The sequence below is a fragment of the Aspergillus multicolor genome, assembly GCF_047715735.1.
Source record: "Aspergillus multicolor strain CBS 133.54 unplaced genomic scaffold BDW74scaffold_11, whole genome shotgun sequence".
Classification (NCBI taxonomy): domain Eukaryota; kingdom Fungi; phylum Ascomycota; class Eurotiomycetes; order Eurotiales; family Aspergillaceae; genus Aspergillus; species Aspergillus multicolor.
Window position 1 is genome coordinate 829,075 of NW_027395962.1, and position 25,463 is coordinate 854,537.

At 52.2% G+C, this 25,463-nt stretch overlaps 11 protein-coding genes and 4 non-coding genes across 15 annotated transcripts; 7 read left to right on the plus strand and 8 right to left on the minus strand.

Annotated features, from left to right (window-relative positions):
• Window positions 1–111: 111 nt before the first annotated feature.
• Window positions 112–2,005, minus strand: BDW74DRAFT_178011 (ankyrin repeat-containing domain protein; the record flags this gene model as incomplete). Its single annotated transcript, XM_073729071.1, has 2 exons — window positions 112–1,460; window positions 1,516–2,005. 2 exons carry the CDS (start codon window positions 2,003–2,005, stop codon window positions 112–114), a joined length of 1,839 nt encoding a protein of 612 aa, XP_073584369.1.
• A 776-nt stretch (window positions 2,006–2,781) lies between these two features.
• Window positions 2,782–3,951, minus strand: BDW74DRAFT_178012 (uncharacterized protein; the record flags this gene model as incomplete). Its single annotated transcript, XM_073729072.1, has 1 exon — window positions 2,782–3,951. One exon carries the CDS (start codon window positions 3,949–3,951, stop codon window positions 2,782–2,784), a length of 1,170 nt encoding a protein of 389 aa, XP_073584370.1.
• Window positions 3,952–4,413: 462 nt separating this feature from the next.
• BDW74DRAFT_178013 (uncharacterized protein) lies at window positions 4,414–6,006 on the minus strand (the record flags this gene model as incomplete). The annotated part of the gene is made up of 1 exon (XM_073729073.1): window positions 4,414–6,006. The coding sequence occupies one exon, from the start codon at window positions 6,004–6,006 to the stop codon at window positions 4,414–4,416; it is 1,593 nt and encodes a 530-aa protein (XP_073584371.1).
• Window positions 6,007–6,439: 433 nt separating this feature from the next.
• Window positions 6,440–8,569, plus strand: BDW74DRAFT_185161 (DUF2264 domain-containing protein; the record flags this gene model as incomplete). Its single annotated transcript, XM_073730982.1, has 2 exons — window positions 6,440–7,220; window positions 7,275–8,569. The coding sequence occupies 2 exons, from the start codon at window positions 6,440–6,442 to the stop codon at window positions 8,567–8,569; spliced, it is 2,076 nt and encodes a 691-aa protein (XP_073584372.1).
• Window positions 8,570–9,143: 574 nt separating this feature from the next.
• Window positions 9,144–11,094, plus strand: BDW74DRAFT_178015 (uncharacterized protein; the record flags this gene model as incomplete). The annotated part of the gene is made up of 5 exons (XM_073729074.1): window positions 9,144–9,423; window positions 9,507–10,206; window positions 10,284–10,540; window positions 10,600–10,715; window positions 10,783–11,094. The coding sequence occupies 5 exons, from the start codon at window positions 9,144–9,146 to the stop codon at window positions 11,092–11,094; spliced, it is 1,665 nt and encodes a 554-aa protein (XP_073584373.1).
• A 453-nt stretch (window positions 11,095–11,547) lies between these two features.
• On the minus strand, window positions 11,548–11,618 carry BDW74DRAFT_t121. The gene has a single exon. It is a non-coding gene; the product is annotated as a tRNA-Gly (tRNA).
• Window positions 11,619–12,622: 1,004 nt separating this feature from the next.
• On the plus strand, window positions 12,623–12,740 carry BDW74DRAFT_t116. Its single transcript has one exon. It is a non-coding gene; the product is annotated as a tRNA-Leu (tRNA).
• Window positions 12,741–12,830: 90 nt separating this feature from the next.
• Window positions 12,831–12,917, plus strand: BDW74DRAFT_t117. The gene has a single exon. It is a non-coding gene; the product is annotated as a tRNA-Leu (tRNA).
• A 145-nt stretch (window positions 12,918–13,062) lies between these two features.
• Window positions 13,063–13,149, plus strand: BDW74DRAFT_t118. The gene has a single exon. It is a non-coding gene; the product is annotated as a tRNA-Leu (tRNA).
• Window positions 13,150–14,406: 1,257 nt separating this feature from the next.
• Window positions 14,407–15,118, plus strand: BDW74DRAFT_178016 (MARVEL domain-containing protein; the record flags this gene model as incomplete). The annotated part of the gene is made up of 3 exons (XM_073729075.1): window positions 14,407–14,442; window positions 14,509–14,736; window positions 14,828–15,118. 3 exons carry the CDS (start codon window positions 14,407–14,409, stop codon window positions 15,116–15,118), a joined length of 555 nt encoding a protein of 184 aa, XP_073584374.1.
• A 233-nt stretch (window positions 15,119–15,351) lies between these two features.
• BDW74DRAFT_18377 (glycoside hydrolase family 76 protein) lies at window positions 15,352–16,987 on the minus strand. The gene is made up of 4 exons (XM_073730601.1): window positions 16,894–16,987; window positions 16,590–16,834; window positions 16,093–16,542; window positions 15,352–16,047 (listed from the first exon to the last, which is right to left on the minus strand). The coding sequence occupies exons 1-4, from the start codon at window positions 16,970–16,972 to the stop codon at window positions 15,463–15,465; spliced, it is 1,359 nt and encodes a 452-aa protein (XP_073584375.1). The 5' UTR covers window positions 16,973–16,987; the 3' UTR covers window positions 15,352–15,462.
• A 153-nt stretch (window positions 16,988–17,140) lies between these two features.
• On the minus strand, window positions 17,141–17,719 carry BDW74DRAFT_152901 (uncharacterized protein). Its single transcript, XM_073724442.1, has one exon. It carries the CDS (start codon window positions 17,496–17,498, stop codon window positions 17,277–17,279), a length of 222 nt encoding a protein of 73 aa, XP_073584376.1. The 5' UTR covers window positions 17,499–17,719; the 3' UTR covers window positions 17,141–17,276.
• A 3,742-nt stretch (window positions 17,720–21,461) lies between these two features.
• Window positions 21,462–21,956, plus strand: BDW74DRAFT_178018 (uncharacterized protein; the record flags this gene model as incomplete). The annotated part of the gene is made up of 1 exon (XM_073729076.1): window positions 21,462–21,956. The coding sequence occupies one exon, from the start codon at window positions 21,462–21,464 to the stop codon at window positions 21,954–21,956; it is 495 nt and encodes a 164-aa protein (XP_073584377.1).
• A 583-nt stretch (window positions 21,957–22,539) lies between these two features.
• BDW74DRAFT_185162 (cytochrome b5-like heme/steroid binding domain-containing protein) lies at window positions 22,540–23,028 on the minus strand (the record flags this gene model as incomplete). Its single annotated transcript, XM_073730983.1, has 2 exons — window positions 22,540–22,707; window positions 22,782–23,028. 2 exons carry the CDS (start codon window positions 23,026–23,028, stop codon window positions 22,541–22,543), a joined length of 414 nt encoding a protein of 137 aa, XP_073584378.1.
• Window positions 23,029–23,298: 270 nt separating this feature from the next.
• BDW74DRAFT_178020 (uncharacterized protein) lies at window positions 23,299–25,362 on the minus strand (the record flags this gene model as incomplete). Its single annotated transcript, XM_073729077.1, has 8 exons — window positions 23,299–23,778; window positions 23,836–23,954; window positions 24,016–24,458; window positions 24,517–24,603; window positions 24,665–24,727; window positions 24,789–24,847; window positions 24,919–25,038; window positions 25,117–25,362. 8 exons carry the CDS (start codon window positions 25,360–25,362, stop codon window positions 23,299–23,301), a joined length of 1,617 nt encoding a protein of 538 aa, XP_073584379.1.
• Between the last annotated feature and the right edge of the window lie 101 nt (window positions 25,363–25,463).

The window sequence follows — 25,463 nt, forward strand, 5'->3', positions numbered from 1 at the left end:
TATGGTATACCTAATGGTACTACAAAAAAAGCATTAGCCTCTGGGATGATATAATGGCAAGCAAGGTGAGAGCTGGCTAGAGGTGCACAACACACAGTGGGCTAAGTTTTCCTAAGACGCGCTTGCCTGCAAATCACTGTCCTTTGCGTATAGCATCTGCCAGATACTTCCTCCAGGGCCGCCCATCACCTCCTCTGAGAGCCGCAGTGGCGTCCTACCCATGAAGTCCTTGACATGCAAATCTGCTCCATGATCAAGTAGTAATCTAACGATACTTTCATGCGCTTGGCTAGTTGCACAGTGTAGTGCTGTACCATCAGGTTCAGTCACCGTGTTCACATTGGCGTCCCTACCCAAAAGAACCTTAACTACAGGCTCGTTGCCATGAACTGACGCTGTCTGCAGTGGTGTGTGATCCAGGTTGTTTATCACGTCTGTGTGTGCGCCGTGGTCAACCAAGATCTCTGTGATGGCTGCATACTTTCCTTCGCCTGCAGGCCCTGGTGCTGGGGGCAAGTCGTCGTCAGGCACAGCCTTTTCTTGTGCTATTTGGAATATATCTTTTCCCTCTGTTGATACATAGGAGCCTTTAAAATGACCGTGCACTTCCTGCACAGGTCGGTAACAGGAGTTTCGCGAGTTGCGGGACTTGCACCCTGCACAATGGAGGGCCGTGGAATTATCCATATTCAACAAGTCAACCTTGGCGCCTCTGTGGAGCAGCATCTTGGCCATTCTCACATATCCTGCTGCAGCGGCTATGTGTAAAGGTGTTGACATGGTAGAATCAAGCGAGTGTATGTCTGCGCCTTGGTCAAGGAGATTCTCTGCAATAGTGACGCAGTTGGCATGAACAGCCAATAGGAGTGGGTTATAGTTGATGTAGCTGTTTGTGACACTCAATAAGCTCTCTAGCAGATGAATTTTTCTAGTCCTAGACGCATGGGCTATGTCTGTGACGCCAGTCACAACACCACTCTGCAATAGCACGTTGACTGTAGCGACACTTCCGCTTTCTATAGCGTTGCACAACGACCTTCGGTGCCATCTATCAGCATGCTGCTCCTCCAGGATTGGGCATAGCTCCAGTAGCCCGGAGACAATTTCGGGCCAACCATTCTCGGCTGCTAGGAGGAGTGCTTCAATGGTCTGATCAGGCTCCTCTCGTATTAGTTCTAAGCTCGTCAGCTCGACCAACGCAGTCACCAGGTCCTTGGCCTCAATCGCCGCGAGGATATTGCCGCGGTCACAGTTGCGTGGACCCGGGATGTATCTGCAGGCGACCTCAGTGTATGTGATACTTATGTCCAGCGTTGACTTCGACTCAGGGGAAGCTCCCCAGCCACGGATGCCTCTGGTGTCACCTGTAATTCGCAAGTGGAGCCACCCGATACCGTCGAGCCCAAACTGTCTAGTCTCTGGCTTCCGTAACGCCTCCCGGTACAGCTCTCCCAGAGCAGCTACTAGTATATCAACCAGTTTTTCGCCTCGGTTCAGCTGGCCCAGAGCAGCTACTGGGATATCGCCCGGCTTTTTCGCCCCGACCTAACTGGCTCAAGGCCCATTTAAGGACGGATTCTGCCTCCCCAAATTCACCCTGCTGTTTATGGTGGGCCGCACTTTTGGATGCTGCGTCTACCGCGCATTGCAGAGGGGAGCCCTTCATCCGTGGCACTAACGCAGTGAGCATGCAAAGGAAAACATCACTCTCAGAGCCCAGTTGATTGTCTGTAAACATCTTGGCAAGTAAGGTTACCAGAAGGTTCCTGAGGTAAAAGCTTCCTGTTTCTTTCTGGACGATGTCAACAGTACCGATGTCCTGGAAAACTTTGAGAATACTGCTGACGAATGTTCCAAACACCTCCTGCACGGCAATCGAGAGAAGGGATCCCTCTGCCTCAGTTAACGACAAACGAAGTGTCTGTGGCCCCATTTTCCAGTGTTTTATTCCGTACCAGCCAGACAAGCGCCGGGAATACCGCAGGTTCGTGGCACAGTGGTCCATTGGGAATACTGGAGATAGAGAGTTCGAGTCGCACTCTTCTATCCAAACCGTATTTGGGTTGCTTGCTCAGGACTGTCACATCGAACCAGGTATTGGGTGAGGTGGACTCCGAGCTGGAGCCCCTGCCACAGCAGAAATTCGTTCAGACTCTCAGACAACTTGTGAGCGGGGATAATGTGATATTGTTCCTCAATATTGGCCGCTTTAGCGTTCAATTCCCATGTCCATAACCCTAGAATACTTTCCAGTTGGATGGATAACCGCCTGTACTTTATTTCCCTGCCCATTGCGACTTCCCCGCCAAACTTTTCAAAAACCCGGATCGACGCTGTATATGGATGAGCCTGGACCACATGTCGCTGATGACTGGATAATTCCACTTGGTACTGGAATGTCCAATCTAAAATATCAATCTGGCGCCATGGTTCAAAGACCATGACACTCTTATTGTAGACCACGGTAATGGCTGATCGCATGGCCGAGCCTAGCTGCCGTGCTGCATGTCGTCTATGGACCATTTCATCGCCAAAGAGTTGCGAGACTTTCTGGGGCCCATCCAGGCTATAGGTAGTAAGATTAGCCAGTCGTGCGCGAAGTCTTATAAATTCAGAGCCGGTATTGCACTCAGTACGACGACCCAAAGTAACTCCTGTCCCCTCATACCGAGCGCCACTAAATTGCCAGGCCATATGCGTAGTGGGCGATGTCAATTGTTCAGCCATAGTTCCGGTCAGGACTGGGGTGTTTGGCCTCCCCTGGCCGATCCGCAGTGCAAGCTAATCCAGCTCATGTCCGTCAATGGTCTGTTGATGATCGGCAAGAGCATTTGCTTTCGGGCTTAGTCTCTGCATAGGAAGGAATGCCCGGGCGAGGCTCATGAGCATGACACTCCCCAGCTGGGCCACTGCAACTGCGGCATGAACCGCTCGAAGTCCTATAAATTGGAGGATGAACCCCGACACGGTGATGCCGATGGCAAGCCAAACCACATACTCGGTGAACTTGGGGACGTCTCTCTTCCATGAGATAGTGTATTGGGGGACCCCGCCCGCGAGTTCACTGGTATCGGTGCAAGCGAAGGCATCGAATGTTTGATCGCCCACGGTCTGTCCTCCAGGCTGAACCCAGTGCATTGAGGATGCATTACCTGGCTCCTTGTCCCACACTTGTTCATCGGTGTCCTTACCTACAAGAAGGGCGCAAAGAAACATGCCACCGGAAACGAGCAATGTCCCGATGACAACAAGTGGACAGGCATAGGGCTCTGGAACGCTGCCATTCCTTCCCCATCGCAAATGATAGGTCGCAACACTCGCGAACGCCAGGACTCCGAACTGCAGGACAACCCCAGCTATAGCAACTGCCTGGAATACCGCGGGATCACGCTTCTTGATGCCGATGTTGAGGGACAGATTCGGCGAGAAGGCTTGGTAAGGCTTAGCGGTTTCTTCGGCGTCTCGCCCGCCACGCTTCCTACACTTCCACTTCTGCGACCTGTGCACGTACTCACTGAAGGTGTATATCCCTTCAGTGCCATCGGGTTTGCGGTCCGGATCAGAAATCACTTCGAGAATCTTGGGACGGCCGAAAACGCGCGTGATACCGCCATTGTGGTATAGCTCGCAGACGTCGCGACTTGTTGAAGAGCACAGCTCAGCCTCTGCGTGTCCTGATCCCTCTTGAGCACGGCCAATGAAAGCACGTAACGCAAGGCTACCGCAGACTCGAATCGCCGAGACAAGAGCAGTTAATATGCCCATCGGCGCCATCGCGAAGATAAAATAGTCAAGGTACGTCGTGCTCTCACTTAGATACTGCTTAGTGACTTGCTCCCCGAAGAGCGAGAGGAAAGGCGCGAGATCGGTCGCAAGGTTATTGGAGAACTCATCCCAGCCCTGTGCGCTTGCGGCGGGAAGGCCGGCGACAACAAGGATCAGAAACAGCATCTCTGAATCGTATGGTAGCTTAGGTTGGTCGGCGAGGAGAAAAAAAGTCGCAGAAGAATTATCGCGGGATATTGGAATCGGCTTGCGCTGACGCCAGCTGAGCCTGCCACATTGCAGCGGGGATGACTGCAGATTGGGAAGAGCAAGTGCGCCCGTCATCGATATTAATGGGTCGTTCCTTCCGCGCTGGTCGCCCCTGGTTGGGCAATACACCTCACTGTTCTCTGCCGTGTACCATAGCCTTCGGTGTTTTTCTTTCGGTGCAGTCGGCCAACTGGCAGGTCTCGGCTGACCTGGAATCCTGGTCCCTCCAACCCGATGCGTCAGCCTCGTTCACTCGGTACAACCTTGAGCGTAAGCAAACGCCCTCTACATATACACTCTTGCATAGAATGGACACTCTCCTCAATTGCCATGGTCGCATCTAGTGGATAATCTTGCTCTATTCGCCAATGCAGTCTATCATACAAGCCCCAGCTGCAGCAACCGATTCCCAAACTCTATCAGATAGTAATCCCCATACACCAACCCATGGTTGCTATACCGCCGTCTCGCATGCTGATTATTGTTTGCAGTGCCGCTCTTCAGAATCGACTCGAATGTGTGCCCAGGGACGCTGTCTTCGACCTGCAGCTTAGCGCCCTCACCCACTGCCACGAGCTCAGCCTTCTCCGTCGCCAAACACAGATCGATCGTATCCTGGACAATCTCCATCGCGGCGTCTAGGAAACGCCGGGCGAGAGCATCTTGACCAATTGAGGTGAGCGCTTGGAAAAGCACGACCATCCCGTTGGCTGCGATCACGCCCGCTGAGGAATCTCGCAGCGGCGACGAAGGATCGACCGGTGCATCAAAATCCCAGAGTGGCACATGACGGCCTATCGTCCTCGTCCTATTTCCAACACTGCCATTGATGCGATCCCCAGCAATGTCGTCGATCGTTATCTCAACACACGAAGGCGCCGTCGCGAGCCGGTGCAGGAAGTACTCTGCCGTACCACATGCAGCATCTAGAAAGACTGTGTCCTTTGTCCACATGTATGTCTGTGCGTATCCGAGTATTGCCCAAGCTTGACCCCGAGCCCACGTCGATTCGTTGTCGTATCCTTGCGCTGTCCACCGCCACTTCAAACTTCCATCCGATGGATTGATATTGGCGACGTGACATGTCGAGTATAGTTGTCCTTTATATCCGCACTTCGGCACCGAGATACCATGCTCCGGTCGGAGATGCGTTTGCAACAATGTCCGGGCATGCGTCTCTGCTAATTCTGCAAGTGAAGCATCCCCCGTATGCGCCGACGCATAGAACAGGAGGTCTAGGTTGCAGAGACTGTCGATGATCACCAGCACATTCTCCGTCTGGTCTGTCACTGTGATCTCCTTCTTTACCAGAATGTCCCAGCTCCTGATCGCTCCTGCCGGGGCTACATATCTTGTCGCTAGACTCCTTGCTGCTTGGGTGATGGAGCGCAAACTCTGCTCGTTGCCAAACAACTCCCAATCCCGCTTCAACGAAGGCATGACGATGAACCCAATGTCATGGGTATCCGTTCGAAAGGCCATACTGTGCAACGATTTCGACCATGCCTTACACAGAGAACGAAGTTCAGTTCGGACTCTCGCGAGCTCTAGACCAGGCCCAAGAAACACATGCTGAGGATACTTGATGCACCGCTCTAAGAGAGCATACAGACTCCCGGGGAAGAACCCGCACGTCCAGAACTCTGGATCTCGAAACTCGTATCGAGAGGCGTTTGGACCATACTGAGGCACGGTTTCTGGATAGGCAATCGGTACTCCTCCTGGTGTGGTAAAGACGTTTGCGTCGTTCAGCGATACAGATGCCGTTCGAAATATCTTAGCAATGACGTTCTCTCCGAAGAGCTCAGGAGTGAGATATCGAGAAACACAATCCTTAAAAAAAGGTGTCGCGGTCTCCTCGGAGTCTGAGACTGATGTTATGCTCTCGGCTTTTCTCTTCTTCGGCAGTGGTGACAATGCATCAGGTGAGGAGGATGTACTCGGTGTACATGACGCCGTGAGGTCGTTCATCATGAAAATAATGAAAGGGGTTCTGAATGTCCGGTATCACAGGTATAGCGTAGAACAGCCGGTCTATTGCTATTTCACCGAAGATGCGGCAAGGTGGCTGATAAGGCTGATTCCAAACAACTAAAGAAGGTTTGTGCATACGCCATGGCCTCCTACCGTTATATCGCGACCTCTTCCCCTCAGTGGCAAGCGGCTCGAGCGAATAGAGTGTATCCAAATGCGCCGCTGCCAATCCTCCGCAGTCCATGGCAATACCCCCGATGCTCCGGCAAATCCCACCACTCATCGAAAGGCAGTTGGAGGCGTCTTGCAATCGGCTTTCATTATCCCGTTAGCCGACGGCGACCGTACCATTGCGCCAACTGTTGTGTCTATTTCCAGTTTGATGGTGCTGCTGCTCTCTGTGAGGTGATGCACACAGCAACGAACCACAATGCCCCCTCTACCAGGCTTCAGCGACAACCCATTTGAAACACGAGCAAATCTGGTCCTCGCCGCGAACTCTCTTCTCTCCGCGCTTGAGCCGTACAAGAGCGCCTCCAATGCACGAATCAGACTCCCAGTCGCAACGGCAGCCGGCTTCGATGAGACAGCCGCGCAGCTGGAAGGGTTTGCTCGGCCATTATGGGTCGTCCCGTATCTACTCGATGAGATACCAACTGGGAAGCTCAATTTACAATCATGGATCGAAGGCCTAAAATCAGGCACAGACCCAGAGTCTCCCGAGTACTGGGGCGACCTGGGAGACTTTGACCAGCGCATGGTCGAGATGGAATCCATTGCCGTTGCGCTCCTAGCAAAACCCGAGGCTTTCCTCAAAAGCATGAGAGATGGCCAAAGGAGAAACTTGACTGCTTGGTTAAGGCAGATAAACGACCACAGAATGCCGCAGAATAATTGGCTCTGGTTTCGCGTTTTCGTGAATCTCGCCCTCATCAAGTCTCTTGCTATTCCCCGCACAGAACTCCAAAGCCAGATTGACGCCGATTTGAGAATACTCGACACGTTTGAGATTTGCGAGGGTTGGTCCAGCGACGGGTCATGGGGTGATGAGAGGAAACAAGCGGATTATTACTCGGGCAGCTTTGCGATTCAGTTCGCCCAACTACTATATATACGATATGCAGGCGACGAGGATCCGACAAGAGCGGAGAAGTATCGCCAGTCTGCTCAAGAGTTCGGTGCGGTCTTCTGGCGGTATTTCAATCCTGATGGTATGCTCCACTCCCAGTAAATCAAGGAATTAAGAACCAATCGATCAATGTCAGGCTCCGCCATCCCCTTCGGCCGCAGTCTAACGTACCGTTTCGCCTTTGCAGCATTATGGTCCGCTGCAGCGTGCGTCGGTATCGAGTTCCCATTACCCTTAAACAACCTAGGAACAGTAAAAGGCCTCCTCCTCCGACACCTCCGCTGGTGGTTGAAGCAGACGCACATCTTCAACGCGGACGGAACCCTGAATATCGGCTACACATATCCGAACATGTACCTAGCCGAGAACTACAACTCGCCGCAGTCCGTCTATTGGTGTTTGAAGAGCTTCGTTGTGCTCGTGCTCCCTGAAACCCATCAGTTCTGGTCCGCAACCGAACTTCCGCACCCTTCTGTCTCGATGGCTGAGACGTCACTCAGAGAAGTGGAGGTCGTCTGGCCACCCCGTCATATCTTGTGCAATACCCCCGAACATACCTACCTCCTCTCGTCTGGTCAAATGACAAAGAAAGGTCATAAAGCACGTGAGGCGAAGTACGGCAAGTTCGCGTACTCAGCCGCCTTTGGGCTCAGCGTACCGTGTGGGAATCTGCTTGAGCAGGTTGGGCCCGATAGTACGCTTGCTGTCAGTTTTGATGAAGGCGAGAGTTGGAAAGTTAGGGATGCGCCGGTTAATGAGAGGATTCTGGATGTGAAGATTCTGGGTCATACAATCGAAACTGTTCCGGGATTGTGCAGTGTTTGGAAGCCATGGAGCTTCATAAATATGAAGATTGAGACAGTGCTAATTCCCCTAGGAGAGGTTTATCCCGGATGGCATGCCCGAGTGCACAGAGTAGTGGGGCTATCTACCAGACGGAGCCGATGGGAAGCGATTCAATTAGTTGACTCGGGCTTCGCCATTGACGCTGAGACGGCCTCTGGACGGTTTATCCCTCAAGTCCAGCCAGATAGTGCCAGTCTCGAGGGGCACTGCACCGAGGCCTCCAGCTGCTTGATAACTTCTCGCGCCGGAACAAGCGGAATCATCAATTGGACAGCGGACATTAAATTTCTCACCTTGAACACAGCCTCAACAGTGCCTGTCAACCCTAAGGGCAAAGCATTTTGTCTCAGGGCTGATCCAAACACCAACATCATTGCGTCGAGGGCTTTTATACCGTCGGTGCGCCATGGGATACCGATTGAGAATCATGAGGGAGGGAATGGGGAGATCTTATTTGTTTCTGGTGTCTTTGCGGTTGCGGCGTCTGCGGGCTTAGGGCATGACGAAGTTCATGGGATGTGGATGAAGAGGCCGAAACTGGCTATTAATGTTGCTGGAGATGACCTTGAAGTTATTGTGAAGTAGCAATATCCCTGATATGGCCTGTACAACTGAAACGTAGCAAATCTCTGCGTCCCATTTTTATTCAGTCTAAGGTGCTTGTAGCCTACCCAAGGTAAGTATCATTCTCCTGCTGCGACGGTAATATAGCAGTCTGTGGGCTAAGTGACTACACATTACCATAGCGTGGAAGAAAAAAATTTGTCGAGTCCTATCTAGAGACCTACGATTTTCTCCCTTGAGCATGGCCCTAATCCTTCGAGGCCTAGCCAGTATACCTCTGTTGCCAGCCATCCGCCCGGTCGGTCTCAGTCCAAGCGAGCCCCCAAGCTCTCGGAGGTCAATCCTCCGCACCCCACACTCAATCCCCCGAGGCCGCATCGATCCCTCGCACCTCTAGATACCCCGCACTCCGCGTCAAGGGTCCGGGGTGGTGGGGTGTGCTGATCCAATGACATTCCCACAACATGTCTATCAAGGACCCTACCAGTATATAGTATATAAGACCCCAGTCGATAGACATGGTGTTGATCTCAACTTCTTCTCTCCACACCTCCACACCTTCCTCGCCCCAGATTCATCGGAACTCACGGGCGCAATGACCGACCAAGTCGTCAAAGGCAAAACGAGCCTCGACCAGCCCATGGCCGTCGACGCTTCTGCGAACCCAGCATTCGAGCCCACAGCAGTCACCGACACCGAGAGGGATGTTGCGGCCACAACTGACGCCCCCAGCTCCGCAAATCGACCCAAGCCGCGCTCGCTCTGGGTCGCATGGCTATACCTCTTCGACTGGTATCCGAGCCACTACTCGAGCGAGGAGCGGAAATTACTCTTTAAGCTGGACTGCGTGCTGTTGCCGCTTTGCTGTCTTGCGTGTATGTATTCCGGCCACACCTGCTTTCAAGGCCAAGGGTGACCATTTCAGTGTTGAGAGGCGGATACTAATGTATGTGTGCAGACTTCATAAAATGGCTCGACCAGGTAAACATCAACAACGCCTACAGCTCGGGAATGAAAGAAGACCTGGAACTCTACGGCAACGAGTACTCCCTCTTCGGCACCTTCTACAACATCGGCTACATGCTCTTCGAGATCCCCAGCATGATGATCATGTCGCGCCCCAAATTCGCGCGGTACTTTTTACCGACGATGGAAGTCTGCTGGTCCGTCTTGACATTCGCGCAATCGCGCCTCCGCAACGTCAACGACATCTATGGCCTGCGCTTCCTCCTCGGCGTGCTTGAGACCCCCGTGTCCAGCGGAACCATGTACATTCTTTCCAGCTGGTACAGAGGCGACGAGCTCTTCAAGCGCGCGGGTGTCTGGTTCGTCAGCAGTAACATCGGGAGTTTCGCAGGCGGGTATCTGCAGGCTGCGGCGCATGAGACGCTCGACGGTGTACATGGGATGGCCGGGTGGCGGTGGCTGTTTATCATTGATGGGTGTATCAGTCTGCCCATTGCCTTGGGGTCGTTCTTTTTCTTTCCGGGCTTACCGCAGGGTCCGAAGGTCTGGTGGCTTACCGAGAAGGACCATGAGCTTTGTAAGAGGAGGATGAGGAGTGAGGGGGTTAGGGAGAGTCGGAAGATTGGCAAGCGCATGCTAAAGCGTGTCTTTACGCATTGGCACTTCTATGTTGCGGTTTTTACGTATATCTTGTGCGTCCTCCATCCTTTTTTTGTTTGACTTTTGGGGATGTGACTTGGTGGAGATAGGCTAACTGTCTTCCGTGCAGCTTCCAATGCACCTCCTACGTCGCCGGTCAGATGATCCTCTGGCTGAAGGACCAGGCAGATACGTACGGCACCTGGACGGTCTCGCAGATCAACATGATTCCGACGGGTGTGCAGGCTGTCTCAGTATTTGCCGGTGTGCTGGCAACATCACTGGTTATGGTGTATCCGCCGTGGGCGGTTATGGGCGTCGTTGCGTCGGTCCTGCTCTTCTCGAACGTCTGTCTGCTTGTGTGGGATATACCCGTTGGGTTGAAATGTGCGCCCACTTCTCCTCCAACCGTCTGGTTAAAGATCTGTGCTAATTGTGCCCGGTAGTCACCGCATACTACCTCCTCGGCTTCACGTCCTGCGTTACGCCGATTTTGTTTCCGTGGGTGAATATGGTTATGCGCGATGACTCGGAGGCTAGGGCTTTTACGTCGGGGGCTATGGTGCGTCTCCTTGCCTATCCACTTCACCCTTATCTATCAGTACGCCGCTAATATAAGTAAACGCTAGATGACGTTCGGCTGGGTCTTCTTCAGCTTCTACCCAATCACGGTCTTCCCCGTCGTCGAGGCGCCCAAGTGGCGCAAGGGGTATACCGTCAACACGGTATTCGTGATCTGCTGGTGCTCGCTCTTCATGCTGGGGCAGTTCCTGTGGAGACGGGATGTCAAGGCTGGGAAGTATAGTGTTGGCGAGTATGCTGTTAAGGAGGGGGAGGGCGAGGATGGAATGGTCGGGAAGGAGACCGATAATGATACCAAAGGGGAGGCAGAAGGGCTGGAGCAAGTGGAGGTGTTGGGTGCGAAGGATGGGAGGAACTAGGCTGGTTTCTGGTTTCGGTTTCTGTAGTCTGGTGGTTCCAGGTTTGCTGTGCTTCAGTTAACTGACTACCATACCTTACCTATGGTACTGTTGGATGGAGGCGGTCGCCACTGCGCTTTGAACGACCTGAAGGCATCTAAGATAAATACGATATGCGGCCGGTTTCTACGCGAACTTTCTCTCTGGGTACAGGTTCCGCATCCACGGGACACTTTTTCAAACATGAACCTCTAGCACATACGGCATGCGGTATGGATGTATAGTGGCTTCATGTGATTGACTGGGCGAAGAGCCCTGGTACGATTTGGAATTGTGGAGATAGGACTCTATGATTCATGAGCCCTCTAGAAGAAGCTATCAGGGCATGTAAAAAGGCGACCCCGAGGCTTTCAATGGAGATGGAACGGGTACAGCACAAAAAGCAAAAGAAAAAAGAAAGAAAAAAAATATGATTGCATCATCCGTGAATCGAACACGGGCCTCATCGATGGCAACGATGAATTCTACCACTAGACCAATGATGCTTGTTGCTGAATAAATTTTGCTATTTTAATATAAGATCTTAAGATATACTCTGTACGTTATATGCAAGCCCTAACTTCGTCGGACTTCACTCCCCACTCCTCACTTGCACTAGAAACGAATACATAGCAATGGGCTGACTATGGAGCTGTCGAGTCATAAATTTGGGTATAGTACCCCTATCTAAGCAAGTCCAGCAATTTGAACCATTTATCATTGTCTGTTCGATCTAGTCAATGCGCCATGCAGGCTGCTGGATGAGGAGGGGGGGCTAAATAGCCCCTACCATAGTGTGTAATCGCCCGTGAACTTATCTTTGGCGGCGTCTTAGTCGACCCCTAGGAGGTCCAAGTGTTTCACTTGATACTGTTGGGTTTCCATTACCTTCGTTGCGATACGGCATGGTTGCGCATTGGGTATGTCGTGTTGCTTGCGTGTGATTATGGTCAAGATATAAGCGGACAATTTCTGTCCATCGGACAACTAGTTACCAGTATAACAGGGGTTGCAACAGTTTCAGGTGAGGCGTGGTGTGCAGGGGGTCCGTGGTGCTCGTTCGTAGGGGCCTCCCAAGAAACCCGCGCATCGCTACCATAGGGTTGGTCCTATCAAGCTCTAACGGTTGCTAATAGGCATAATCGCGGGCGTGTGAGGGCTGGATTGCCTCCGCTTGGGTATACTGAAACAATTATATCCTGATGATCTGAGTATGAATGCCTGTAGCCTGGCTTTGTATGTGAAGCTCGAGCCGTATAACAGCAGTATATATATAACTGCACCAACATAGCAAAAATATACAATATAATTTGCAATAGAATATCGCATATAAAGTTATGCATTTACAGACAAGGATGAGTACATTGAGAGGTTAGTGCACCTTACATGTTTACTGGACCAGTGTACAAGGTGCGTAAAAGACGCCAGAAGCCATAGTAGGAAGGAAACTCACTTGCCAGGCACAAAATTATATTATAATTGTTAAATCATACGCCAAAACATATCGAGAGGCAAGGTGGCCGAGCGGTCTAAGGCGCGCGGTTAAGGTATCTAGTTAGAACCTCTTCTTGATCTCATCAAGTTTCCGCGTCATTAATTTGGCGTGGGTTCGAATCCCACCCTTGTCATTTTTTGGTATCTGGAAATATCTTTCTTTACCTTATGCTCAAACTTAGTTCTATAGAAGAACTGCTGTCTTGTTGTCAAGTATATCTAATGGCAAAGTGGCCGAGTGGTTAAGGCGCTGTGTTTAGGTAATAAGCCCGCAGTGGGAAACCTCGCGAGTTCGAATCTCGTCTTTGTCAAAATCATCTTTTTTACTGCTCTATTTATCTGATGTCAGATCTTTTTACTTCATGCTCTGCATCTATACATCCAGGCGTCATTAGTTGTTCAACCCCATAGCATACAAAGCCAAGTAAAGTATACCCGTTGTAGGGTCTATCTAATGGCAAAGTGGCCGAGTGGTTAAGGCGCTGTGTTTAGGTAATCAATCCGCAGTGGGAAACCTCGCGAGTTCGAATCTCGTCTTTGTCAAGATTATCTTTTTACCTTTTTACCTCTTTGTTAACCTGATATCATATCTTTTTACTCCATGCTCTGCATCTATACATCCAGGGTGATTGGTTGTTCAACCCTAGGGCATACATGCCAAAGCGCAGAATACCCCCTGCTTCATGAGCTAGCGAGCCTGGAGCCAGGTTTAAGCGCTGGCCAAGAGCACCGAACCAACCACTTCCTTGCCATCTCGATTACTAGGGGCGACAGTGTCAGTAGCCCGATATAACCGGCACCAAACAAAACAGAGCCTGGGTCCAAATTGTCCGCGCCGAAAAATCGATCAAGAACAAGTACAACCTCTGCCCAATGAATCCAACCTCACAGGGATCATCATCGTTGTTTAAAGTAAGAACAAGATCAAATGGGCCCCTATTGGCACTTGGCACCATAGCATCCTAGTCGCCGGCCTTGCACCACTGACAGGGCACCAGCCGGCAGTAACCGCCGGGACCCTTGGCGCGTACCCTACCTAGCATCGCTGTATAATCGCTGCGCCGCACCCTGGCTAGGCCATAGAGGCCACTAAAGAGGCGCGTAGATATTGGGCAAGGCAAGCAAGCCACGGGCAATTAATCCAGAGTAAGCACCTAAAAATACCCAAGAACCCACAACTCATAACAGTCCGCATTCCGCGGTTAGAACTGGGAGTTTGAAATGCAAGAAACTCCCTGTCCAGCCATCGTGCAGATTCCCGCATCGCACGAAACCATGTGCTACGCTGTGTGCCTGCATGAAACGGACACATGCACGCTGCCACTGCCGCTGGTCCCCAGAGGATGAGATTAAAGTTGTTGGTTTCAGGTTTCCAACCGTTCATTCCTAGCCATTGCTACTGCCAGCGCCATGGGCTTGGGCGGGTAGGGTTGTTGTGCTAGCCGCTGTGGTGCGCTGGTACCGGGGATGCGGATGGTGTCTCCATCCTAAGGGTTGTACAGAGGCCGGGGTATAAAATAGAGGGGCTATTCTCGCACACCTAGATAGACATTCATTCATTTCTACAGATACATCTTCTTTGCCGACACTTTGCATCCCATACTTCTATTCTTCGAGTTCAGATCAGAAAAGTACCATACCCATTCCTACCTACGGTTGAATCTTAGACTCCCACCCCGAAGCCCTAATCGAGCGGCATTTACACCATCACCACTTGCATCGCGACAAGGCCTGAATGCCATCCATACTTGCACGAAGACCAAGATCACAATAAAACACCCAAAACCAAGTCCAACCGCAATGCAACTCATCCGAACGATCCTCCGCGCCTTGCAGGTCCGTCCACCCTCCCTCCACCCCCATCCTCCAATCTTGCCAACAACTCCTAACAAAAATATCTAGGCCATATCCGCCATAATCGTCCTAGCCATCTCAATCGACCTCGCGCGCGGCCAAAACACAACGCTGCAGCCCGTGCCCGCCGCAACAGGGTACGCCGCGTTCTGCGGGGGCCTCCGCATCGTCACAGCGATTGTGGGCATAGCGTCGCTGTTTGTGTCGTCCTTGCAAGGCGTGATCACGTTGGCGCTGGATGTGTTGACTGCGGCGGCGATGGTTGCGGGGGGAATTGTATGTCCGCTTTTCTTTTCTTCCAGTCCACCCTTATTTGTTTATTGAGCGGATAAAGGGGTGAGTGCTAACAAGTGGACTGGACATGTAGGCCTACGCCGTCCTCCTCCGGCACACAACCTGCAGCGACGTCCAAAGCAGCCGCGTAACGCAGACGAATGTTCTTTTGAGCGGGGGATGCACGGAGATGTTCGACGATGACGATCACTTGTGGTGTCGATATGCGGGAGATGCGAATGTGGGGACACTGAAGAGCAGGTGCCACTCAGCTAGGGCGGATAGCGCGTTTATGTTTATTGGTTGTCTTGCTTGTTTGGGAGTTGTGGCGTGGAGTTTCTTTAAGAGGGGTAGTGCTGGGAAGGGGGGTGTTAGTTATGCTTGAGTAGGTCGTTGAGAGTCTTGAGACTGAAGACTCACGGCAGTGGAGGGTTTCGTATGAATGCTTGATTTGGGGTGCGGGAGTAGGTATCTGGCCAGTGGCCCCCATGGGGCCGGGCGAAAGCATTATTAGGCAGAATATAGGAAGACCATGACGATGGGGAGTTTGCTGAGTATAGGGGAGCCAGAATAACAGCGCCGAAGAAATAAGATTCGAAATAGCTAACCCGAACAATTATCCAGAGAATGGTATTCACAAGGCCCGTAATACTCCGCCCGAACGGTTTACTGAATGTACAAGAAGGCTGAGAAGCAAGAAAAGAAGCGAGAAGAAAGGAAAGAAAAGCATTAAAGTCCCTCGCCGAGGACCATCCACGCAATCATACCACCCCAAAGGCCAACAAAAGCGACCGTCAGAATGCCGGCGCCTGCGCGATCACCGGTGGTAATCGGCTTCGCCTCGCCGTTATTATTGCTGTTGTCGCCCGTACCGGCATTCACATTACTCGTACTGTTTCCGCCGGTCTTTGATGTGAGAGGGGGATTCGGCTTCTCGGAGACGAGAACAGAGGAAAGAATGTCCGTCGCGATGATTTGCTGCTCCATGCCGATGGAACCATCCCAGCTGGAGTTGTACCAGACAACGCCGCAGGTGTTGTTGCCAGCTCCGCTGCAGGAGAGAGCCGCTGCTTGGGCGGATGTTTGAAGTTTGGTGTAGATGCGGTCGTAGGTTTCCGGGACGATCAGACCGACGAAAGTGATCCATGTCGAGACAATGCCTTTGAAGAGGATTTCGTTGTAGTTGCAGAGTCCGCTGGGTTCGCACAGGTATTCGGAGAAGATTTTACCACCGCCGTACTGCTCAGGAAAGAACTCGTCGAGGAGCTTGCCGAGAAGACCATTGACGACCGTTTTCCATTCAGCTTTTTCAGTCTGGGACGGTTAGCGCGGACATAATCTGAAGAGGGGGAGACCGACGTAGTTGTACATATAGGCCGCGCCCATGAGGAACGCGCCATAGTTGTAAGACCACTGATTGTTTCCCTGCGTCGTGCACCCGTTGTTGATATCGGTCGAATCGGCGACGTTCCACGTCTTGTTGTTGACCAGCGGCGAAGAAACGGCCCAGTCCCAGACCATCTGAGCGGACTCAGCGTAGGTATCGTTGGTGGTGTAGCGAGCGAGACGGGCGGCGAGTTGGAAGAGACCGGCGTTGGAAATCGAGTTCTTCATGGCGTAACCGGCCTGGTACGGGAACATCTGCCATCGCAACCCACCGCCGCAGTTCTGCGTATCCCAAGCCCTGATCTGCGTGTTGTATACACCCTGTGCGAGCGACAGCCACGAGTATCCGTCTTCGTCTTCGGGGAATCCGATCTCGGCGGCGAGCATGGCGGCGGCGCCCCAGAAAAACTGGTCATCGTAACCCTGATCGGTCAGCAGTGAAGCAAATAAGAGGAGTTCGGCAGGCGTACTAGGTAACTGCTGTAGTTTGAAGGCAGATAATCACCGTTCCCCGCCTGGTGTTGCATCCCCTGAGTGATCAGACTGTTGTACTGGTCGTCGCCGGTGTAGTAGTAGTAGAGCATGAGACTCATAAACAGAGCGCTTCCCTCCCACCATTTCTCCGGGAAAGCACCGGGGTTCCCACCGGTCTCGTTACCGGAGTACCATAGCAGCGATCCGTAGGCGGTTTTCGAGGCGGCCGACTTGATGGAATCTAGCGAGGAATGCGGGTTAGAATGAGGCGTCGCGGGGGAAGCAAGGGGGCAGACGCACCTGGATCGTTTAGCTGGATTTGCAGGGCAGAAATGCGACCGAGCGAGGCCAGCAGGAGGCCCAAGATCGCGAAACGCATGGTGATGGGGGAGTGGTGAGAGGCAGAAAGCACCGCAGGCTCCCGAGAAAGAGCGACGGGCGCCAAGGGATGCTCATTTCTTAGCTGGCTGAGTCAGCGCCGGATGCGGGCTGTGAGTGGCCGCCATTTTTAGCTGATTCGTAAGAAGCTTTTCGCCCAACAATCAAGCCTTACGTCACCTCCGCGTGTCCGCTTGGCGTTCCCCTGGCCAGGCACAATCCCACCCTCTTGTGGTTACCCTGTTACACTTGCGATACAATTTCATCATTTCTGGCAGAGCTGCAGCACCACTACGCGTACCGCATCAACTTTCAGCATCGCAGTCCCTGAATCCGGACTCCTGAATCTGATCGATCGGCGGGGCCAATTTGAAACGTGTCGGAACACAGTGGGGAACGAGGCTGAGCTCCGATGCCGACTGTCGCGGCCCTGGCGGACCACTCATAGACTCGCAGTGCCCCTCTCTGCATCGAAATTCGAATACGATCGAGAACTGGCCAAGAAGCACCAACGGACAGAAAGGCATCGCTAGTTGCGCTACCGCCGGGGATTCGTCACGGCCAAGACACGGCGCGACAGAGCTCAAACTGCGGGGTACTCTTCAGACCGGCACCGTAGCATTCCTCGATTCTTCCAGGAATGTGAGCATTGACACCATGACATCAGGATCTTCCTCTCCCGCTTGACGACGTGGATACGTGTTGGGGATCATGGCGAGGGTGCAGGGTCCGGACGGGATGGGGGACGTCAAGGGACGCGACTACACGTCTTCAGCTTATTACACTATGCCGGCCGATCCTTGTCGCCGCGGTGACTTGGCCGATTTGGCTAGGACTCGAACTTGCAGCTGAAGCGGAAACACTACGCACCAACCACACCCGGAGCCTGCGCGCATTTCCGGAAGCTAGACTGAAGTTACTGGAAAGAAGGGTTGAGCTGTTCGCTCAAATCAACTGAAAGAGACGAGACGCGGTAGCTTTAATGCAACCAAATGCCGTATGGATATTGGAAAGGGCCTCGATCTCTGCCGGCAGGATATAGCGAGCAATGACCCGTACGACTTCACAGCGATGCGATTCTGCAGACTATCCACTTGCCGACGACCGAAGTAGGGGCAAAGATACTAAAAAACGACTATCAGACGGAGCCCATCGGAGCATCCGTATTGCACGTATCTCGTGAAGAGTGGAAGATCTCAGGCCGATTACGATGGGTATCAGGGGATATACCAAATTTCTACACCACAGCTGGGGTTGGATTTGCCTTATAATTGAACTCTAGGCGTTTTTGGCCTTCAATCCATTGCGCCAAGGGTCCGGGTGCTGGAAGAGTTTCCCAGATGTGAAGCTCACGATGGACACTCTCAAGACTTTTCCATCGCCAAAGGGCACTGAAGTGATGAGAAACTATGCTGAGATAGATAGCGTTCTAGCCTTTGTTTGTGCAAGTATGGCCTAAGAGAACCTGCCAACAACTCTTCTGGCTTTCGCACCTCCTTTTCTGCCACCCTTGCGTCCCCGGCCTGATATCCTGGGACCTTTACTTGTTGCTAGATTGTTATTGCCCTTTCTAACCGTTCGATGATGGACTCCCTGCATCCAATTATCCACTCGTATTGGAGTACATACAGATGGCGGATGATTAGGGTAACCTTGCAATGAATGCAAGCGACGTGAAAAGGGCTCCGTTTACTCAAGAGGTCTTCCTTCCAACATCCCACAAACACCACACCTTGCTGACTCACTTCAAGTTGCTGTGTTGCAGCCTTGGAATCTCCGCGCGTGACACCTGAGACTTATACTAGATCCTATCTTTCATCTTTTGCTTGATTTCTGCCTTGACTCTCTGGAGTTCCATGATTCCTTAGTTGCAATGAGCTCGCCGATATGGCTCTCACCCAATAGCTCGATAGGAGCTGTATGGGAACATCGTACTCGTCTTGCGGTGCACCCACCCAACCGACCGAGCGATCACAGCCGACCGGATCCCAGGACGATAAGGCCGCCTTCCCGTTGCAAAGTCCGTCGAGATGGGCATGGAGACTGAGAAACCGGGCCGGACTGCGTGAATGATAGCAAATCAGCGCCATGATGTATCTCCTGCCCTTGAGCGGGCCAATGTTCTCTCCTATCGATTCGTGTGCCACCCCATCAGCCGAACCTAAAATCCTACCTTGCTGTCCCGGAAAACCCACTCACAATCCCGACATCCATCCCAGCAGGGGCTTGGCTTCTCGTCCGATGATTTTCTGAATCTCGTCACTGATTTCCTTTCCTTCACGACGGGGAAACCTGCCGCTTAGAACTTACAAACGCCCTCCACCGTGACTTTCCAAGTTCCGTGCGATATCCACGAGAGAACATGTCCGTCGTCGCCGATTAACAACGAAACCATCTGGGCCATGACGTCTGAATAGGTGGGAGACGGGATGGGATGCAAGATGAACAGCGCAGTTGGTCGGACTCGCTTCCTCTGTGTGAGGCTTCCAGGTCCGTCGGTTAAGCTTTAGTTGTATCTTGGTTGAGAAGATTCTCTTTTGTCAGGATGTTCGTCCTTCATTCTCAACCTAGGGATTGGCTCGTAAGTGCAGCCGGGACGGGAGCACTCTCCAGACAGGAGCAAGATGTCGATGATAAAACGAAATTGGCAGACCTTGCGCGTGCAAGGAAGGCTCGACAAGCAGCTTGGCTAACCCTGAGCGCCCTGTCAACGGTCAAGACCAAAAAAACCGAAAAAACATGGTCCAAGGTCGAATTCTACCACGAAACCACATTTCAGACGTCCTTGAACATTTTTTCTGCTGTTTCGAGACCTCCCCTGCAGTCCGGGCCCAAAAGTCCAGGTGGACAAAAATCAAGAAAAATTTAAGGAAATTTCGTCAGTGACAAGATTCGAACTTGCGCGACCGAAGTCACTTGATTCCTGAATTTTGGACTCTGAGCATAGCTTCCGCAGTTTCGCCCGCGGAAGCGGACCAATCAGAGGTTCTCATTCAAGTCAAGCGCGTTAACCACTCCGCCACACTGACCCTTGGTTGAAAAAGTGGTTTCAAAACATTCTTATATGGAGCTTAAATCAACTTTAAGCTGGCCTTACCACCAAAGCCTGGGAAACTAGGTGCTCTGATCGAATATCTTGCACAGCTATGGATAGCTATAGTTATTGAGCTCCAACACATATGTTAGTACCGAGCATTCGTCTCGCCATATGGTACTCCCTGCCGCTCACGCAAACCCAGACTGCCTATAACTACCTCGCCGAGAGTCGAATACAGTCTCCCAGTAAATTACTGTAGCGACGACATCGACATTGAAGGCGAGCCCACAACCACAACCATACCAGGACCAGCACGAGCGTCCCAGCCAGCAATACCCAACACACACATACCAACTCTTTCCCAAACGACCACTTCGCCCTCGGATCCCTCGCCCTCATCGCTGCCGCTCTCCTAGTTGCCATCGTCGTACGCGCCACATACAGTAGCACCCCACAGCCATATTGGCCCTACATGTTGCTCAACTCTCTAATCTCCTGGGTAAGCACGGCGTCCCGGGGTTTAATCTCTATTCACTCCCCGAGGGCCTCAGCCAGCTGAAGTGGGTGTGGTTTGCGCGCGGCCAACGGCCACTCCATGACCTGGGGGAATTTGACTTCGCGAGTCGGGGGCTGTATGAGGCGCTGAAGATGCTTACGGTGTAAAGGGGAGATATATGGCAGCGCTGAGATATGCTGCCATAGTCCTAGCGCTGGGCTTCGACCCTTTCGCGCAGAACCTCATTGTCTACTGTACCGGGCGCAGATGGTGGAGGACTCGAGTCAGCGGGCGCTGGTGTCGAATGTGTCGGTCTATGATGCATACGGGTTTAGGTATGCGATTAACAGTGCGTTACCCTCCTTCCATCTCCCTTCCACTTAGGTATGGTAGGCGGGAGAAGCGAAAGCCAAAAAAGAAATGAAAATCATTCGGCGTCGACCCGGTCCTCAAATCAAACGTCTACAACTCCATCTTCACCACCTACCGCGCGAAACCCTGGAGAACCCCACAGTACCTCTGCCCCAGCGCAAAATGCACCTGGGATTCACTTGCATCGTTGGAAGCCGTGGCATCAGGCTCGAATATCACGACGAAACTGTCCATGTCGTGCGTCGCGGTTCCAGAGAATACGACATACGCCGGTATAATGAATTGCACCATCTCCCTGCCGAAATCGAACGTCACGTCGTAATTCCTTGAGTCGCTGGTATCGACTCATTAAGAGGCCAAAGACGAGAACTGGAGGCGAAAGTGGAAGTGGGAGTAGGGGGAGGTATCAAATCCCCGTAATCAACGGCGTGACCCTCTCAGCCATAAAAACCGAACTCGCGTTCGTTTACACGAGCGCAACCATGAGCCCATCCAATTCATCACGCCCTGTCTGGCGAATATCTCGCTGCTTGAGACGGCGCCGAGCACGATTTTTCGCTCTGGAACGGCGCGGGTAGTTTGAATATGTGCGATGCAAAGGAATGCGTTATTGAGCCTGTGGTACGTGCGCCCAGACCAAGAGTCACCAGTAAAGTGTTCTCCGATCAGACGCTGGGTATCTTGTATCAGAGGACTTGGGTCCCCGAGTACGAGCACGTCAACACCAGCGGTGCCTGGAAAAAGCGAAACAGTACTGCCGGGTGGTACCTCACCCCTCTTGCATCCTGGAGCACAGAGTTGGGCATCAACATCAACTCAGATCGGGAGTTTATCTTCAGGGGTCAAGAAATGCACACTCTGCAGAAATCCCTCGAGATCCTGTTTTCCGGGCAATTCTGGCTCGACCAGCTGCATCAGGCGTTTACTGCTACAAACCCACAGAGCACTATGTTTGCGGCGGCTGATGTGCAGCAGGCTGTTGCGCTTGGGAATATCGCTGGATGCGGTGTGGAGCTTGCGATCAGATTGGACCGTGTTGCGGAATGTTGCGGGTGTCGTGGCAAAGAGTTGGAGGGATAGTGCGTATATTGAGGCTTCGAAGGCAGGTCTTGTTGTTGAGAACGCTGCAGGTGGGATGGCGAGGGGGAAAGGACACGGTCAATGTGAGCTTTGTTGTGGTGCCTTGGATGTGGATTTGTTTGCCGGCTTTGGTTTGGGTTTTTGGGGGTGTGGTTTTGCTGGGCACGGTTTGCTTGACGATGAAGGGAAAGGTGCCGAGGTGGAGGAATGATCATGTGCCGTTGCTTTTCGTTCATGATGCGGATCGTGATGGCGACGAGGAGGTTGAAGGGGGTATGCTGGTCAAGGGGGCCGTGGCTCTTGTGGTATGGACATTGGGGTAATGGAGGCGAGATTGTATGAGAAGGATCGGTATGTTAGGATGAGATAGTCCGGATATATTCACCAAGAAGCATAGAGGTATCTTTCGAGGGATCGTAGAGTGGTATAAACTGCTTAGCATGCTTGTATAAAGGTTAATAATAGCACTATATAGCTATCCACCTGGACACAACATGAAGAAGCCCGTGCCCTTGAGAAGCAAACCCATAACCCCCAACCAGGAACGGAATCCAAGACCAGCAGTACTAGTTCACAAATCGACCTCATTTTCTCCTTCTAAACATCCCAAGAAACCCACCCGACCCTTTATCTTTGATCTCGACCCTCAATGTCCCAATCCGATACTCCTTTGCATACCGCTGCAGAATATTGTCCCCGTGGTATTTGCGGTACTTTTTGCTTGCGTCTGTGCCGGCCACGCTCATCAGGACTGCGCCACTCGTCAGTCAACGTCTCCCCCTGAAAAGCAAGTACTTATGGATACGGAGTAAATGCGAAGCGTACTCTTCTTCCCCCCAGGATGCTCCTCCGAGAACTTCGTTAGATCGTAGACTGTTCCGTCGATGGCGAGCCACAGGTCGCCGCCTTTGTTGTGCAGGAGGAGGTCATCTTTTGTGTAGATGGCGTTGATTGTGACGGGGATGGGAGGGGGTTTGGATTCGATGTCGGTGCCGGTGTTTCTTGGGGTGGGTGGTCGGACTGTTGCGGTTATGGCGGCCGAACTGGTTTCTAGTTTTGTATCTCCTGACATGATTGGGGGTGTGTTAAGAGTGAATTTGGGAAGTAGGGATGCTTGCGTTTATCACTATCGGCTGATGGCTAGTGGCGATCATCTTCATGTGCTTATCTGCAATCCTGCAAACGCCGAGGTGGGGAGCCGAGATGCCGCGCTATAAGAGCCTTGGACTAAGACAGGGAATATGTAGTTACTGTATGGTGGAAAGCATGAGGGCGGAACTGATATAGATCTCTCCTCATCTTCTAAAGAGTATCATGGATGTATGTAGATGCCACCAGGAAGTCACATGATATCCAGAACCCCCAACAACCCCAAAACTCTACTGCCCAACTCACTCAATCGTTCTATATAATCCCCAACCTCATTCTCACTCAAGCCCTTCACATTCTCCAAAATCGTGTCAAGCACATCCTCCACAAGACCCCCGGCAGCACCCAGAAACCCCCCATCCAGCAGCACCTTTACGAGCGGTCTTACCGGCCTCACTAGGGATAGTTCCAGACGTCCGAATGCTTGCTCCCAGTACTCTAGATGCTGCGCTTCATAAACGACAGAGGATAAAGATGCAGATGCTATAATCTCCTCGTTTTTCAAATAGGGTATCTCGGCTGAAAGGATTGCCGCCATATTCTCCTGAATGTTTGTCATGTTGAGGATTGCGGATACGGAGAGCGTGTTGACGCCGGGAGTGATGTTCGTCATGGGGACTTGGAGGGATCCGATTGTTGTGGCGCCGATGGTTAGGGCGAGGGTTACGTTGCCCTAGCGCATTCATTAGAAATGACCAAGCAGAGGAGACGATAGACAGGATCGACAGACCAGAGTAGCGCTCGCCGGCGTCGGATTCTCAAGCGTGACCTTCGCGTGCAGATTATACCCTTCCTCATCGCGGTCAAGGTTCATCTCGGTGATATTCAGGGTTGGAAAGGAGTTGAAGCCTGCATGTATACTCATTAGCCATAACCAACTGGGCATTATTCAGGAGTAGAAAGACCAGACCAGAGAACTCAATACTCTTATCAAGATCAACCCACGTCTTGATCCTCCCAATCCCAATCTTGACCCTCGCGCGCCCGCTAATGGCAAAAGACCCCTTGAATGCGACCGCCTCGAGGAATTCCGCGAAGGCATCAACGTCACCCAGTTGGAGTCGCTGCTCGGGGATGGCGAAGTGCTCTTCAGATCCGTACTTAAGTTCCGGGAGACTCAGCGAGGCGATCGGGGTATCCGCATAGTTTAGATTTGATTCGTTGTCAGCGTAGAAAAACGAGACATTCATCGGCGAGAACGTCACGTCTGATGTTGCAGGAACTTCCACGTCGCTGGTGATCGCCACGCCGATGCTATTGTTGCTTGGATTGCTTAACGCGATGGCGATGTTGGCGGGGATGGGCAGGTTGCTTATTAGGTAAAGGGCGAAGGAGGGAGCTGCGTAGATGACGCTGGACGAGTTAACTTCGGCTTAATGTTATAGACGGGAGCTTGGTGATAACAACTTACAGCAGAGGAATCCCAACGGCAAGTAGGATAACGCCTAGCAGGCCGTAGCAGATGAACCAGCGCGCTATGTGGGTGTTGCCAAAGCCCCTTTGTGTTTTAGTAGTCTATCGTTGCGGTATCTGGGGGGTACCCTAGAACATAGACATACGCGACTTTGCGGAGCTTTTCGCGGGGAACAGCTTCGTCCTCCTTCGTGGCACCTAGGTGTAGCCTAGATCATTGACCATTAGCATTGTTTATTTATGTGGCGTTGATGGGCGTGGGTTGCGTACGGACGACCCCAATACCGATCATCGACATTTGCCAGAACGGCAAGGATACGAAGCGCACCCTACAAAGCAACCAAGTCAGCATAATCCCTCTAGCTAAGTTCAAGATGACTTCAAATGCAGCGTGACATACCAACCCAGCACACCCCAACCAAGCCAACAGCGCCAGGAATGCAAACGCCGTGCCGGCCTTATACGCGCCACAACTGATCTCCCCTTCGGGCCTCAATCCATAACAATTCGACTCGCCGAACTGTCGTTCTCGTGATTAGTAGCCCTTCCTTCCTTTCTATTTTTAAAGTAGCGAATAATATGGTAGGGGTGGGCTTACCTGCACAACAATCGCAAAAACCGCCCCAACGATCCAAGCCGCAGCCCAGAAGGAATCGTAGAGGAAACTCGGGTACGGCGGTGCCAGAGCAGCGAATATGCTGACGGCCGCGACGACCTCGATGTAGATCAGGAAGCTGGTGAGCCAGTAGCTCCGGGTGAGGAATTTAGCTGTTAGGCCGGCTACAATTAGAGAGGAGGTTAGTGCTCCCAGGCGGGCGAGGATGGCGAGGGCTTTGAGAAGCATTTTGCCTGGTGGCTTTGAGATTGGAATGGGTGTTGCTGGGAGTTAGTTTAGGTGGGTCTTATCATGAAGAAGACTGAAACTATATTGATAGTCAAGGTTGT